The 16,682-nt window shown below is 45.1% G+C and overlaps 1 protein-coding gene across 1 annotated transcript in view; it reads left to right on the top strand.

Moving 5' to 3' along the window:
* Window positions 1–16,682, top strand: part of LOC136653774 (vomeronasal type-2 receptor 26-like) — a 50,407-nt gene that overhangs the window by 13,633 nt on the left and 20,092 nt on the right. Inside the window, exons 3-5 of the mRNA XM_066630653.1 lie at window positions 10,862–10,976; window positions 12,007–12,298; window positions 13,383–13,569. Of these exons, the coding sequence (XP_066486750.1) occupies window positions 10,862–10,976; window positions 12,007–12,298; window positions 13,383–13,569 (594 nt within the window). The remainder of the gene's footprint in view (window positions 1–10,861; window positions 10,977–12,006; window positions 12,299–13,382; window positions 13,570–16,682) is intronic.

Below are 16,682 nucleotides of genomic sequence, written 5' to 3'. Positions count from 1 at the left end.
TCCCTCCACCTCTGCTTCCTTTGTACTTTGCTATTCATTGGCCAACCTGACAAGCTCTCATGTTTGCTCCGACAAATAACTTTTGGCATCATCTTCTCAGTGGCCGTTTCTTGTGTGTTGGCCAAAACCATCACTGTGGTCCTCACTTTCCTGGCCACCAAGCCAGGGTCCAGCATGAGGAAATGGCTGGGAAATAAATTGGCAGTCTTCCTGGTCCTTTCCTGTTCATCTGTTCAAGTCATCATTTGTACGGTGTGGCTGGCAACCTCCCCTCCATATCCAGATGCTGACATGCACTCAGTGGCTAAAGAAATTGTCCTGCAAGGTAATTGAGTGGGTGGTGGCGTCCCAACTCCAGAGGGTTTTGGATGAAGCGGATTATCTGGATCCTTTTCAATCTGGCTTCAGGCCGGGCTTTGGGACGGAAACCGCCTTGGTCGCCTTGGTGGATGACCTACGCCAGGGACTGGACAGGGGGAGTGCGTCCCTGTTGTTCCTGCTGGATCTCTCAGCGGCTTTCAATACCATCGACCATGGTATCCTTCTGGGCCGATTGGCCGAGTTGGGAGCTGGAGGCACTGTTTTGCAGTGGTTCCGCTCTTACTTGGAGGGTCGGTCCCAGATGGTGGTGTTGGGGGATGCCTGTTCAACACCCTGGCCCTTGAGATGCGGGGTGCCACAGGGCTCAATTCTGTCCCCCATGCTATTTAACATCTACATGAAACTGCTGGGAGAGGTCATCCGGGGCTTTGGAGTGGGGTGCCATCAATATGCCGATGACACCCAGCTCTATCTCTCCTTTCCTCCAGACTCCAGGGTGGCAGTTGAGGGCCTGGAGCGCTGTCTGGAGGCAGTGAGGATCTGGATGGGGGCTAACAAGCTGAAATTAAATCCGGATAAGACAGAGGCTCTCCTGGTTCGGAAATCCTTGATGCAGGTGCTGGACTATCAGCTTGTGCTGAATGGGGTTGCACTCCACCTGAAGGAGCAAGTCCACAGCTTGGGGTTCCACCTGGACTCGCAGCTGCTCCTGGATTCCCAGGTGGCGGCTGTGGCTAGGGGGGCCTTCGCTCAGCTTCGGCTGGTGCGCCAGCTGCGGCCGTACTTGGATCGTGCAGACCTGGCCACGGTGAACCATGCCTCTGTGACATCGAGATTAGATTACTGTAACGCGCTCTATGTGGGGCTGCCCTTGAAGACGGTTCGGAAACTGCAACTAGTGCAGAATGCAGCGGCCCGTGTGGTTACTGGAGGTAGGCAGTTTGACTCTGTCAGTCCGCTTCTCCAGCGGCTGCATTGGCTGCCCATTCGTTTCTGGGCCCAATTCAAGGTGCTGGTATTGACCTTTAAAGCCCTATACTGCTCTGGACCAGGGTATCTTAGAGATCGCCTGCTCCCGTACAATCCGGCTCGTCCTCTTAGGTCATCAGAGAAGGCCTTTTTACAAGTGCCGCTGCCTAGGGAGGTACGTGGGGCGGCTGCAAGAAATAGGGCCTTCTCAGTAGTGGCACCAACGCTATGGAACTCCCTTCCCCCTGACTTAAGAATGGCTCCCTCTCTTGAGACCTTTCGGCGAGGCCTGAAGACCCTTCTGTTTAAACAGGCCTTCTGAGTTCTCAGCCTTTTAACATCTTTTTAACATCTTTTAATATTTTTTACAGGCCTGATTCTTTTATGACTTGCTGCTGCTCTATGCTCTTTTTACCTATTTTTTACTCTGACTGCTGTTTTTTATGATGTGTTAATATGTTTTTATTTGTTTTTAAATTATGTTTTTAATATGTTGTAAGCCGCCTTGAGTCCCTTTGGGGAGAAAGGCGGGATAAAAATAAAGTTATTATTATTAAAGTTATTATGTAATGATGGCTCAGCCACCATGTTCTACTGTGTCCTGGGCTACATGGCTCTCCTGGCTCTGATCGGTTTCACGGTAGCCTTCCTAGCCAGGAAGTTACCTGACGCCTTTAATGAAGCCCAATTTATCACCTTCAGCATGCTGGTGTTTTACAGTGTCTGGATGTCCTTTGTGCCAACCTACCTGAGCAGCAAGGGGAAATGCACAGTGGTGGTGGAGATCTTTTCTCTATTAGCCTCCAGTGTTGGCTTACTGGACTGCTCTTTCCCCCCAAAAGCTTCATTATTATCGTGAGACCTCAGCTGAACAACAGGGTGCAATTAACACTAAGAAAGTGTTAGGGCAGGGCTGCTCACACTTTTTTGGCTTGAGAGCTACTTTGAAACCCAGCAAGGCCCGGAGATCTGCCAGACTTTTTTTACAATGTTCGCGCCATCATAACATATAACATTTATGTGTACAATGTATGTTGGTGTACCTTGCATAACCGCATGAGCCAATATTGCACAACACAACATAATTAACTATAAACATTTTTTGTAATTACTTGAGTTTACTTTGATGACTTGCACTGAAGTGAATAAGCCAAGGATGCATAGTCCGGACAGTAGCTGCTGACAGCCAGCCTCAAGCACACTTCCAAATGTTCATCAGTCATGGTGGAAGGGTACTTGGACTTAATGACCTTCATGTAGAAGAAGAAGAAGAAATTTTTTATTATATAACCAATTGGTCATTACAATATAAGAACACATAAGCACATATGAAATGGGCAATAGCGGTTCAACCCTCCAAATACATCAAATAAAACTGAGCACATTAAAACTCAACGTAGGATAAAAGCATAAAATGTTAAAATGATTCCGAAATGGAACACACTTCAGTAATTTTCAAGATCTTACCAGCTAATAAGGAGAAAAGGAAAATTTAAGATTTAGACAGCAGGAAATTGGCACGGATTTTCTTTGCCGCAAGGGCAAAGCTAGCCACTTTATAGGTGACATCAGAGTTTGAGTCAGCAAGGAACCAGCAAATCAAGGCTGAGATGGATCTTTCTTGGAACAAGGAAATAATGTTGGATAGGAATTTAGATCTGGGAAGTCGTATAAAGGAAATTTTAATAAATAATGAGAAACATCCTCTATATCACCAGAATTACAAATACAAGTCCTGAGATGATAGGGAGTATTTTTATATCTGCCTTCAAGGAATGCAGACTGCATACACTGAAAGCACAGAGCCGTGAAGGCGTTACGCAGTGCTGGCACTGTTAAATAGGATAAATAATTTTCTGAAACAAAAGATAGTTTATACAATGGAAGCCAGAATGAAAAGGATGAAGTAGAGATGTCACACAGGTCATGTCTCATATGGTAAAGTCGGACCTTATCTTTTGCCAAAGCCTTAGCGTTTTTAGACAAATAGGAAGGCAAAGAGTCCGTGACAATGTCGTATCTGTTGTCCAAGATCTGTTTTACCAAAGTAGCCCAGGACAGCCGAGCAGAGTTGGAAAGTTGTTCTGTAAAACACATCTTGGGAAGACAGGAATCATCCATTGCTGCTAATTTGTACCAATACAGGGCCAACGCAGTATGACAGTGGGCTTCTATAGAAATTAAACCCACCTCCACTCTAAGAAGAGGGGATAAAATTTGCCTGGGGACATTTAACAGTAAACATATAAAAGCATTTTGGGCAGATTCTAGTGTAGAGGTTTTAGAATAGCCCCAGATTTCTGCACCAAAAACCATTTGGGGGATTATTTTCTTAGCAAAAACCTCTACTGCAGGAGTCACCAGATTACCTCCTTTAGTTCTCATAAAGTGTAGTAGGGATTGAGATGTATGAGCAGCTTTAAGCTGGGCCGTATTTAAATGGGGGGACCAAGCAAGTTGAGCATTAAAAGTAACCCCCAGATATTTAAATGTTCTAAGTTGTTCAATATAATTATCATCAATTCTCCATATGTGTTTCTTTTTTTGTTTTCCAAAAAGAACCACTTTGGTCTTGTTATAGTTCATGGACAATTTTTCCCGAACACAAAAGGAGCTCAATCCAGACATCAACCTATGTAGCCCAATAGAAGTAATAGAAAAAAGTGCAATGTCATCGGCGTACAAAAGAATTGAAAGTTTGGTGTCCCCTATCAGCGGAGGAAAAAACTCAGGTCCTTGAAGAGCATGTACAATATCATTTATATAAAAGTTAAAAAGAAAGGGAGCCAGTAGGCAACCTTGACGAACTCCCTTATCAGTGGAAATTTTCTCGGAAAGCATACCTGATGTCCCAAGTCTGACTCTTAAGTTAGTATCCATGTGAATCCTCTGTACTAAAAAAAGAAGTCTCCTATCAATATTAGTTGCAGACAACTTCTGCCATAGGCGCGTTCTATTGATGGAATCAAATGCCGCAGTAAGATCAACAAAAACCGCATATAATCGTTTGTGGCCAATCTGAGTATATTTGTGGATCAGATGATGGATTACAAAGCTATGATCCAATGGAGACTTTCCCTTTTGGAAACTGGCCTGCTCTCTGGCAATGATCGAATTATCATTTGCCCACGCCTCCAATTTGTGTAGAAGATACTTGGAATAAAGTTTAGACACTACGCTGAGAAGGCTAATGGGTCTAAAATTTTTGGGGTCCAGTTTGGAACCTTTCTTATGGATAGGTACCACAATGCTATCTTCCCACCCCTGGGGAAAATCTCCAGAGTAATTTATCTGGGAAAATAGTTTGGTAAGTATTTTGCACCACCAATCTGGGTTATGTTTGAAGAGTTCACCAATCTGGGTTATATTTGAAGAGTTCGCCTGGTAACATATCCGGACCCGGGGCTTTATTAATAGAAATAGAGGATATCAGATCTTTAATTTCCGCTGAGGTGACCGGTTCCCAATCGGGTATAAGGCGGAGAGAAGGAACAACCAAATTGCAACAGGGAGAAACACAGTTTAAATTTGACTCTTCAGTAAAAATTGCAGAAAAATGATTTCGCCACTGAAGAGGAGTTATCTGATTATCCAAGCCACCGTGCTGAGACTTCATAGCTCTGGAAATCAAAGACCAGAATTTGGCAGAATCCTTTTCAGAGACGACCAAGGCAAGAACTTGCCAAGACTTTCTGACAAATTCAGCCTTTTTCAATCTTAAAAGGTTTTTATAGTCTCCTCAATTGAATATAGGAGGCAAAGTTTACATCCAAGTCCCTCCTCCTACGAGTTCTAAGAGATCTAGCCACTGATCGTTTTAGCCAAATACATTCCCAATCAAACCAACCACCATGTAGGTATGTTTCTTGTCCTCTCGGCTTAGAGGTGACAAGGAGAGGCCTAATTACTTCAGTAATTTGATTGTAAATAACCAAGGGTTTGGGGCCTCAGAGATAGTGTCTCTAAGCGATAGAGCTTCATGTAGAAAAAGGCTGACTCACATTATAAAGCATTATATAGCATATTTTGGCAGGAGCAGCTTTTTAAGCTCTTTCATGTTGAGCTGCACCTGTCAAACTTCTCTCTCCTATACAATGGTTAAAGGTATAGGCACTCTGTCCCAGTGGTGGGATTCAGCCGGTTCACACCGGTTCTGCAGAACCAATACCTAATATAGGTATTGGTTCTGTGAACCGTTTGCTAATGAGCACTGCCAGCCAATCGCAGCAGTGCCACTCACAGGACTGGGATACTTACTCCTGAGTAGACATGCATAAGATTGTGCTCAAAGGCTGCACTCCTAGCCACACATTCCTGGGAGTAAGACCCTTTGGCTATAATGAGACTCTATGATGAGTAGACATGCATAGGCTTGGGCTCTTATGATGCAGTAAGCTCCATTGACTATAATGGGACTTACTTCTGAGTAGACGGGCATAGGGATTGTGCCCTTACTTCCCACAAGCACAGGACTGCACCATGGGGTTGGTTTTCACCCTTGGGGTTTGGGAACACAGTTTTGTGCCTGGGATCTTTTCATTGCAATACAATGTGTTGTTACACAATGATTGTATAATACACTATCAGATACACAGAGGTGATGATCCCACAGCTGAAATTCCTCAGGTTAAAAAAAGGCAGGAATGTGGCACAAAACATTACTTCATTAAGGGTACAATCCTATGCAGGTCTTCTCAGAAGTAAGTCCTATTGTGTTCAACCCAGCTAGATTTTCCTGCCTGAAGCGCTCGCTCTGCCCCAGCGCTCCCCGCCCTAAGGCTTATGAAACCAGAGGGAGGTGCCTCCACTTTCCCTGCCTGGCTGTGGAGGGGAGCAAGCTGTGAGGCGTAGACTCAGGTGAGGGGCACCTCCCACCGCTGCTGCTGCTGCTGCCTCCTCCTCCCCCCCCCCGCCATCCTGAGGCACACCGTCCTCCTCTCTGCCTGCACCCTGCTCAGCTCCCTTCTGGCAGAACCTCTTCCATGCCTTGGAAGGGCTGCCTTTCTAGTCCCCCCCCCCCCGCTTCAGTCAGCAGCTCCCCCGCCAGCAAGGCAGCCTCAAGGGGCACTCACTGTTGCCTTGGGTCCCGCAATCATCTTGCCTTAGGCTGCAATGCTATCCACTCTTTCCTGGGAGTAAGCCCCATTGGCTATAGTGGGACTTACTCCTGAGTAGACATGCATAGGATTGTGCTCAAAGGCTGCACTCCTAGCCACACTTTCCTTTGGCTATAATGAGACTCTATAATGAGTAGACATGCATAGGCTTGGGCTCTCATGCTGCAGTAAGCTCCATTGACTATAATGGGACTTACTTCTGAGTAGACGGGCATAGGGATTGTGCCCTTACTTCCCACAAGCACAGGACTGCACCTTGGGGTTGGTTTCCATCCTTGGGGTTTGGGAATGCAGTTTTGTGCCTGGGATCTTTTCATTGCAATACAATATTTTGTTACACAATGATTGTATAATACGCTATCAGATACATAGAGGTGATGATCCCACAGCTGAAATTCCTCAGGTTAAAAAAAGGCAGGAATGTGGCACAAAACATTACTTCATTAAGGGTACAATCCTATGCAGGTCTTCTCAGAAGTAAGTCCTATTGTGTTCAATGGGTCTTACACCCAGGAAAGTGCAGATAGGATTGCAGCCTTTGAGCAGAATCCTATGCATATCTACTCAGAAGTAAATCTCATTATAGCCAATGGGGCTTACTCCCAGGAAAGTGGAAGTAGGATTGCAGCCTTAGGGCACAATCCTATGCATGTCTACTCAGAAGTATGTCCTATTGTGCTCAGTGAGGCTTTCTTCTAGCACCTGTGCAGTCACAATGCAGCCCTGAGGTAAGGGAACAAATGTTCCCTGCCCCCACCACAGGATGCAGTGCATGCGCTATTGGTACAACTGCACTGGCACTGGAAAATTGGATAGGATTGGGTCCTAAGTCCTCTTAACTGTAACTTTCCAGCACCAAGTCCTGGAGGTCTCCTTGTGACAAGGGAATGTTTGTTCCCTTACCTCGGGACTGCAATGTGACTGCATTGGCTCTGGAAAGTTGGATAGCCCTTAGGCTGCAATCCTACTCACACCTGGGAAGCAAGCCCAATTGACTATAGAATGTGATTTACTCCTGTGTAGGCTTGCATAGGATTGGGCTGCTATTCCCAGGTAAGTGTGCTGAGGATGGTACAGTTAGCATTGCTCCTTCTCTCGCAGAAAAGTTCCTTTAGGTTATTCTCCCCCCCCCCCCCCATGCATGTGAAATGGCAGGCTGACTAGAAATTGAAGATTTTTTGAACAAGTTTGCAAATTGGGTTTAGGTCTTATCACCTAATGAAGAAGCAGTGGGAGGAACTTGTGATAAGGGTGAACCTCAAAACCTGCAAGGCTTGTTACATGTGCTGTTAATTTTCATTTTTAGGCTGGGTTGTGGGTGCTTGGGCACCTACACAGCTGCAACACTTTTGCAGGACTGTGGTGGGGAGGTTCTGCCTCACCTGCCTCCCCACCCACTGCAGGCCCCTGCTTTGCACTCCCTGGTCAGTAGCAGCCCTCAAACTTGTGGGAGAATTGCCACTAGAGTAGACCAAAGTGATGGGTATCTGCTGTTGCCTGTCAGAAAGCAACCTAGAAGAACAGTCCCCTCGTAGTACCTTTTTGCTCATTAGTGAAACTGTCCTTCAAGGCTGCCATTCTCTCTCAAACCCTGGAAGTCAACAACTCCCCTTGAACTTGTTGGGCTTCTGAGTAGAAGTGCATTGGATTGCAGAGTTGGAAGTTGGAGGGGGAAGCTTTAGAGTTCACTGGAATTCTTTTTGGGGCTGGGTGGCAAAAGCAATAGAGCAGCATTTCTCAACCAGTGGTACCTGAGGTGGTGCCCAGTGGGACTCATGGCAGGACCCCCCCAGACCTCCACTGCCTGGCAGTGAGACCAGCAATATGATGCAACAAACAGTGGTAGGAGGCTCAGTTCTGCTTTTCTTGCAATCAAAAAAGCCCTCCCATCTACTCTGGGAGCCCAATCCTATGCATGTCTACTCAGAAGTAAGTTCCATTATAGTCAATGGGACTTACTACCAGGAAAAAGTGGATAGGATTGTAGCCTGAGCCTCTTACTGTGGTTTGTTGCATCATGTCTGGCCTCTTAGTATGGAAATAACTGGTGATAAAGTCATTCCAGTTACTTCCAGTTGTACTTCCCAGAGGTGGGCCATGCAAAATGGTACAGCGGGCGAGAGGCAGATGCTGAGGAATGCTGTAATAGAACAAAAAAGAAGGGGAGATGTAAAGAGGTTACTATGCTGTTGTTGCTTTTGGTTGATGATGAGGTGTCAGACTATGTGCTCAGTGCACTTTTGCTGACCAGATGTTCACCACTAAAAGTGAACCAGATCCTTGAGAGGATTGACTGCTCTGGTAAAAATCACCAAGTTCCCACTGAGAAGGAAGGTGGCCCAGCTCAAAGCCCAGTGCAGCCAGTTGGTTTGTGCAGATGTGAAGGTGCTATGCTGCTGTGGTGTCTCCAGAGATTGGTAACCTGGAGCCCTGGCAGTTCCCATCTCCTCTTCTTGGTGCCTTCCTGATTTCATTATACAATTGCCTTGAGAATTCAAGAAAAAATGTCCATTTGAAATGTGCATTTCAGCAGCATGTTTATCCTCCTTGGAAACTAGTGGCCAGAGGCCTGTAAATATGACTATAGAGGACAGAATTGCAGCCTTGCAATTTGGATTTAGACATTGGGTTAAAGTTACAGTAACTTGGTTAAAGTTACAGTGCAATCCTATGACTGTCTACTCAGAAGTAAGTCCCATTATGTTCAATGGGACTTACTCCAAGGAAAGTGTGTACTGTATACTGCAGACTACGGCTGCAGTATAGGACTGCAGCCGTAGTCTTTCAACTTCCTTTGCGGCAGACAATTGAAGCTGAGTTGCTCATTGCTCATTAGGACATAGCAATTGTTGTTAATTTATTTGAATCCCACCACTGGCATTAAGGGTAATAATAAAAGCTTCTTCAAATATGTTAGAAGCAGGAAACCCATCAGAGAAGCGGTTGGCCCTCTGGATGAAGAGGGAGGGAAAGGAGATATAAGAGGAGATTTAGAGATGGCAGAAAAATTAAATGAGTTCTCTGCATCTGTCTTCATGGCAGAAGACCTTGGGCAGATACCGCTGCCCGAACAGCCCCTCCTGACCAAGGAATTAAGTCAGATAGAGGTTAAAAGAGAAGATGTTTCAGACCTAATTGATAAGTTAAAGATCAATAAGCCACCTGGCAATGATGGCATCCGCCCAAGAGTTAAACTACCTTTGGGTATATATTTGGTATACTTAAAATGGTCATTAGGACATTGAACCTGTTGTCAATTTATTTGAATCCGACCAATGCTCTGTCCTCCATTGGATCTGGTTACCCTGACTGCAGTGGTTGCCTGCATGCAGAGGCTGGGGGGAGGGGGAGGCAAAGGCATTTCTGGGTGGAGGAGGGTGAGGAGCAGAACAGGGTGTGACCAGTAGAGGCCTACTCTCCCAAATTCTAACCTCTGTGTCAGCTTGGAAGGTCAACACATGACTTTTCAAGTCTGCACCAGTAAAATAGCAATGCCTACTTCTCAATCTGGGGTGTCAAACAGAAGGCCTGCGGGTCAAATGCGGCCCATTGAAGCAATTTATCCAGCTCCCATTATAATTGGGCTCTCCCAGAGTGACAATTGGGCTCTCTCTTATCTTGAAAATATGAACATGATTTGCAAATTTTCCTTTTGATCATTTGCTGCTAATGAGTTTCTATGTGAGAACACAGTGCTTAGTTCTGGCCATCATCTGCTTAATGATGTCATTTCCTGCTTAAATATGGCATTTTGGCCCAAAGCAGTCACAATGAATGCCAATTTCAGTCCTCTGAACGAAACAGGTTTGACACCTTCTTCTAATTGGACATTCTTGGTCTCTTAACCAGTATGCTATATTCACTTGAGTGACAGGACCATTGTGTCCTCGACCAGATAACCGTTTCCCGGTTCAATCTGTTCCAGTATTGGACATGTGTGTCCTAACATACGTGCATTTATATTAGACATACTTTTTAAATTTAAAAATGCAAAGGTAGGAGTGAGGGTTAAGGCTGGAATAAGAGGCTTAGGATATATGGGGTTTGTTATCCAGTTATCGTTTGTTTGTTGCCCGTTTATGCAAATGTAAAAAATCAGGACACAAAAAATAGACTTGAATGTCCAGGAATCAGTGGCGTCGCTAGGGGGTGCAGGGGGTGCAGGCCACACCGGGTGACAACACACAGGGGTGACACCACTATTAGCCAAAATTTTTAAAATCTTGGTGTTTTTGAATAATACCATCATCTTATATATCGTTAGATGCGTAATTTCATTTGTGATGCAATGAAATAACTGGTAAAGGAATATTTCTATTCTATCAAAAGTTTTAACCTAGAAAACAGAGGGGTGGGGCAATGGTACATCACCACGCCCACTGCCTGAGGCATTGCCCCACCCTTTGCATGGGAGAGGTCCATCATGGGTGTGATGTGCTGCTCTCCCACACCAGGTGATGCAAACCCTTGTGACGCCACTGCCAGGGATGCCAAAAAGTGCAGTGGATTTGGCCAGGATATCATCAACCAGGACGCAGCTGTCCTACTACCACCCACATTTCTTCACAAGTAGGAAACCTGCTTTTCAAAATCTTGCCGAAATGTCTTGCTATGGTCTCATAAACATATTTTCTTCTGCAAAATAAAGAGAACCTATAATTCTGAGGAGGTGATAATGTCCCTTGTGGTTATCAAATTACCTGTGATTAAATCTTGTGTTTTTGCCCTCTCTGCAAATTTCCAAGGGGCATCTAGTGGTGACTTGCAAAACTACAGGCTTCAACTACAGGATGTTATTAATATCCATGATGCAATTCAGACATGGTGCAGAATCACACTGGATTCTGTTGGTCTATTCCCTAATTGTTTACATTGTGCCATCTGCACTTCTATTCTGGGGAGCGAGTGGCCAGTTATGTCCGCTGTGCTATTCCAGGATGCACAAATGAAAAGGGGGGGCAGAGGCATTATTGACATGTCTTGGATGATGCAGGGTTGATTTTTTCCCTCCAAGATGATTGTATTTTTGGTGTCAGTGTTTGTGATGCTGCCACAGATTGTGTGTGAGGTTCCTGTTGTGAGGTGTGCCATCAGTAACCCTCTTGCTATTCTCCACAAGTATTTCCAGGCAGGAGACCTCGTCATTGCTGGCATTCTTTCCCAGATCTACATATTTTCAGATGAGATCACTTTCGTGAAACATCCATCACAGGAACTCTCTGATGAATACATGTAAGGGGTGTGTGTGTGCATTAATTGTATCCTACAAATGTGATGGTAATATCTTCAGGCAAACTGGTTGTGGTTTGGATCTAGTTTCGGAAGGTAGAGAATATTTGGAGATGAACCTTGACGTCCATTCATTGTCACTCTGTCACTGTTGCTGCAGAATGACAGAATGTATATTTACCTTTTTCTTTTCTGAAAGAATGCCTGTCCCTAGTTTCAAAATAACAATAATGATGATTATCCTCCCTTTTTTTCTTAGACAGCTGGCATCATATGGGTGAAAGGCTTTAACTCTGAATCAAGAAACCCCTGTACGGTGTAAAACAAATGCTGTGGTCTTATTTACGTAGGCTTGTCATGCTCATTGCAGGTTCCTGACTCAGAATTATCAGCACATTCTGGCCTTGGAATTTGCAGTCAAGGAGATCAACGCAAATCCCTTGATTTTACCCAATGCCACTCTGGGCTTCCACCTCTATAACAGCCACTTCACTGAAAGCTGGATCTATCGTGCCTCAGTAGAACTTCTCTTTGGGTGGGGCAGAATTGTGCCTAACTTCAAGTGTGGCAGAAAAAGCATTCCAGTGGCTGTCATTGGGGGACCTAACTCTATAGTTCCCCAACATATGGCCACCATTCTGTGCAAGTACAAGATTCCACAGGTAAGATGTGGACATTAGCAAAGCAGATGAAAGCGAGATGAATAAAGTGTTTTTTATTACTATGTCACTGGGAAACCTTTGGGTCAGGTGCACTATAAGTAAAGTTCCAAGAGAGACGGTCTGTCTAATGCACCCTCCAGCGAATAAGCTGCCCTCCATTCCTTGTTATGAATTTGATTCTTGTCTGTTTAGATACAAAGGATCAGCAGAACTGGAAGAGCCGCCTAGGAAAGGAATTGGAGAGTGTAGATATGCACCATGTCCTTCCAACAACTATCTAGGTGTTCATAGTTTGTTGAACTTTGGCAGTCTATCAGTCTTCTTGTATTCTATTGCATGTTGCTAATCCACAGTGTACAGTCTTTGCATCAAAATGCCTTCCGAAATTCTGCCTTTATATTTCCATCATATTGATTCAAATAAGTATTATTTTGACTCCTTCTTCTATATCGGCAATTGTCGACCTTTTTCATCTCCTGGCACACTGGGAAGATGCTAAAATATTTTAGCATTGGTTTTTTGCCCATTGACAAGGCACAGCATTCTATTGGTGATGGGTTCGCATTTCCCAATGACCCTACTAATAAATGACCATCTCCCAAAGTCCCGTGGCACACGTGTGGACCCCTCATGGCGCACCTAAGTGCCATGGCACAGTGGTTGAAAATCACTGTTTTATATATATATATATATATATATATATATATATATATATATATATATATATATAAAGACTGACTGAATTGCAAATTGAAACTTGATTGGATCTCAGTGGCCAAATGCTTGCCCTGAAACCATTTGGCAAGTATATCAGTATAAACCAAAACCTATGCGTAGAGCTTATTTTGAAACTATATCTTCCCATCCCGTTTCAAATTATCTTTAGTTTCTGTATGGCTGTCCTCCAGTGATGAAGGACAACACTCAAGTCTTCTTCCATCAGATGGTCCCTGCTGAAGCCCATCAATATAGAGGGATTCTCCAGTTACTGTTACATTTTGCGTGGACGTGGATTGGAGTGGTTTCTCATAATGAAGATAATACGGAGGTATTTATAGATAATGTGCTTGCTGTGTTTACCCAGAGAGGCATCTGCTTTGACTTCATAGCACGATTTGCAGCCATATCGTCATCTATTAACAAAATAGAGAGCGACAGTTTCCAAACAATCAACACCATTATGAGAAGCACTGCCAATGTTGTGCTTGTGTATGGAGAAATTCAGACCACAATGAGCTTGAGGATGCTGAACCACTTTGCTGAGTTTGAGGGTATAGCAGCAAGGATCAAGGGTAAAGTCTGGATTATGACAGCCCAGATGGAGTTCACATCATTTTCCTTCCAAAGGGATTGGGACATTGATTTCCTCCACGGCGCTCTGTCTTTTGCCATTCACTCTGAAGAGCTACTTGGATTCCAGAAATTTATTCAGCTCAGAAATCCTGCCTCCCAAAAAGAAGATGGCTTTTTCAGGGAATTCTGGGAAAAGGCATTTGAATGTTCATTCCCCAGCTCTGTCGCAAATCAGGTGAGCAGAGAGATGTGCACTGGAGAGGAGAAGCTGGAGACTCTTCCTGGGTCTGTGTTTGAAACCAGCATGACTAGCCACAGCTACAGCGTCTACAATGCGGTCTATGCTGTGGCACATGCTTTGCATTCCATGTACTTGTCAAAATTTGAAAACAGAGCAATGGCAAATGGAAGGAGAGAGAAGATCCGAAATCATCCACCATGGCAGGTAATGGTGAACAAAAAGATTAGTGGATGGGGATATCTCCCATAAGAATAAAGTCCACTGTGTTTGGGGCTATTCAGTCTAGAAAGAAGGTGCCGGGGGTGGCCATAATTGAGACATGTGGTATTATGCATGGGTTGGAGAGAGTGAATATAGGGACGTTCTTGACCATCTCACACAACTCCAAAACTGGATGGCTAATTGCAAGAGTGGGTTGAAATCTAGAGGCCCCTCCTTTTCAACAGATGCATAGCCATAATAAGGACTAATTCACCCGGTTTTCTCTCCTATTCATGTCTGCATATTGTTATCCCCCTTCACCTTCTGTCAGCTCAGGAGCAGGAGGCAGGGGAGATGGAAGAAAAGGGACTAAGGCAGTAGTTTTCAAACTGTGCATCCTGGACCCACCAGTGGGTCATAACCTACTTTTTGGTGGTTCATGAAACCCACAGGGCAGATTACGTTCTGTTTATCAAGGGCTCTTCAACCTCACCAGACTGAGAGTAAAGTCCAAAGTCCAGCTGAAATGTCTTCGTGACTTCCTCTTTGCCGACAATGCAGCTGTCACTGCCCACTCTGCCAAAGATCTCCAGCAGCTCATGGATCGTTTTAGCAAGGCCTGCCAAGATTTTGGACTGACAATCAGCCTGAAGAAAACACAGATCATGGTTCAGGAAGTGGACTCACCTCCCTGCATTACAATCTCTGCATATGAACTGGAGGTTGTCCATGACTTTATGTACCTTGGCTCAACGATCTCCAACACTCTTTCTCTGGATACCAAGCTAAACAAGCGCATCGGTAAAGCAGATACCATGTTTTCCAGACTCACAAAGAGAGTCTGGTTCAACAAGAAGCTGAAAGAACATACCAAGATCCAGGTCTACAGAGCTTGCATCCTGAGTACACTTCTGTACTGCAGCGAGTCATGGACTCTTTGCTCACAACAGGAGAGGAAACTGAATGCTTTCCACATGCGCTGCCTCCGATGCATCCTCGGCATCACCTGCCAGGACAAAGTTCCAAACAACACAGTCCTGAAACGATCTGTAATCCCTAGCATGTATGCACTGCTGAAACAGAGACGCCTGCGTTGGCTCGGTCATATCGTGAGAATGGATGATGGCCGGATCCCAAAGGATCTCCTCTATGGAGAACTCGTGCAAGGAAAGCGCCCTACAGGTAGACCACAGCTGCGATACAAGGACATCTGCAAGAGGGATCTGAAGACCTTAGGAGTGGACCTCAACAGGTGGGAAACCCTGGCCTCTGAGCGGTCTGCTTGGAGGCAGGCTGTGCAGCATGGCCTTTCCCAGTTTGAAGAGACACTTTGCCAACAGTCTGAGGCAAAGAGGCAAAGAAGGAAGGCCCATAGCCAGGGAGACAGACCAGGGACAGACTGCACTTGCTCCCGGTGTGGAAGGGATTGTGACTCCCAGATTGGCCTTTTCAACCACACTAGACGCTGTGCCAGAACCATCATTCAGAGTGCGATACCATAGTTTTTCGAGACTGAAGGTTGCCAACATGCTATCAAGGGCTGGACAAGCTGCTGCTGGAGGGGGAGCTCTGATGCCCCATCAGAATCAGGCAGCAGCCTCTAGGCCTCTAAAAAGTTTGAGAACCACTGGACTAAGGGATGGAATCAGATGGGATGGATGAAGGCATCATTCCTCAGTTCAATATGTGCTTTACAGAGACAGAAGCCGATTCCAAGTGGTTACCCAGAATTTCTTGGAAAAGGAGATAGTTCTGGCAAAATCTGCACACTCCTTCATTTATTAACCCATGCACAAGGCAGCATTTGCTTTGCTTTTCAGGTTCATGTTAGTTCTCTTGTAAACCTGCTAGTAGGGTGTTGTCCTAATTGTCTCTGCTGTGTCTCTTTCTGGAATTAGATTTTGTTCCTCTGAAAAGTGTCGTGTACATAGAAGCACCATCAACAGAACAACACTACTAGCTTGTATTCATTGGTATTTTACTGCTACTACCATGACCACCACCATTACTAAAAGTAGCCTGGATAAAGCTTTTAAATATTTGAACCGTTTTAAAGTGTGTTCAACAGGTGCAGGCTACTGCAAAAGTGCATTTCACGAGAGTGCAGGAAACCAGCACGCCAGTAGGAAGGCCAGAGCCTTCCTGCACGTACTGGGAGAGTGATGGAGGCCTGCTGGAGCAGGTAAACCTGGAGCGGGGGACAGAATAGACTGGGGCTTCTGTGAGTTGAACATGGTGGTGGTGAGCGGAACAGGGAGGGGATGGGAGTGGGGGTGCGCATATTGGGTCCAGGAGGGGGTGGAATTGGTAACAGTGTGCAGTGAATCCTGAGACCCTTTCTGGGCCTGATCCACCTGCACAGATCAGTGTGGACTTGCTCTAGCAAATAATACCGGAGCAGGTCTGAATAGGCCCATTATGGCTGCTGAGACATGTCCTGGAGCACAGGGATAAATGTCCTCTCATCCCAAAGAGACCACCAGTGGCCAAAAATTCTCCACAGGATGGTAGTGTAGTCCGTGCCAATGCTGCTACTTAACCATGTGGGGATTTAGTTAAGTTCAGGCTCTTCATCCTATCCCTCGATTGTCAAAGATGAACACACTCTTATGTATTAGTATGTCTTGTGCCTCCTTTGAAATTCTTCTT

The sequence above is a fragment of the Tiliqua scincoides genome, chromosome 5, assembly GCF_035046505.1.
Source record: "Tiliqua scincoides isolate rTilSci1 chromosome 5, rTilSci1.hap2, whole genome shotgun sequence".
Taxonomy (NCBI): Eukaryota; Metazoa; Chordata; class Lepidosauria; order Squamata; family Scincidae; genus Tiliqua; species Tiliqua scincoides.
The sequence above is the reverse complement of the archived record's forward strand: the minus strand, read 5'-3'. Positions and strand labels throughout refer to the sequence as shown.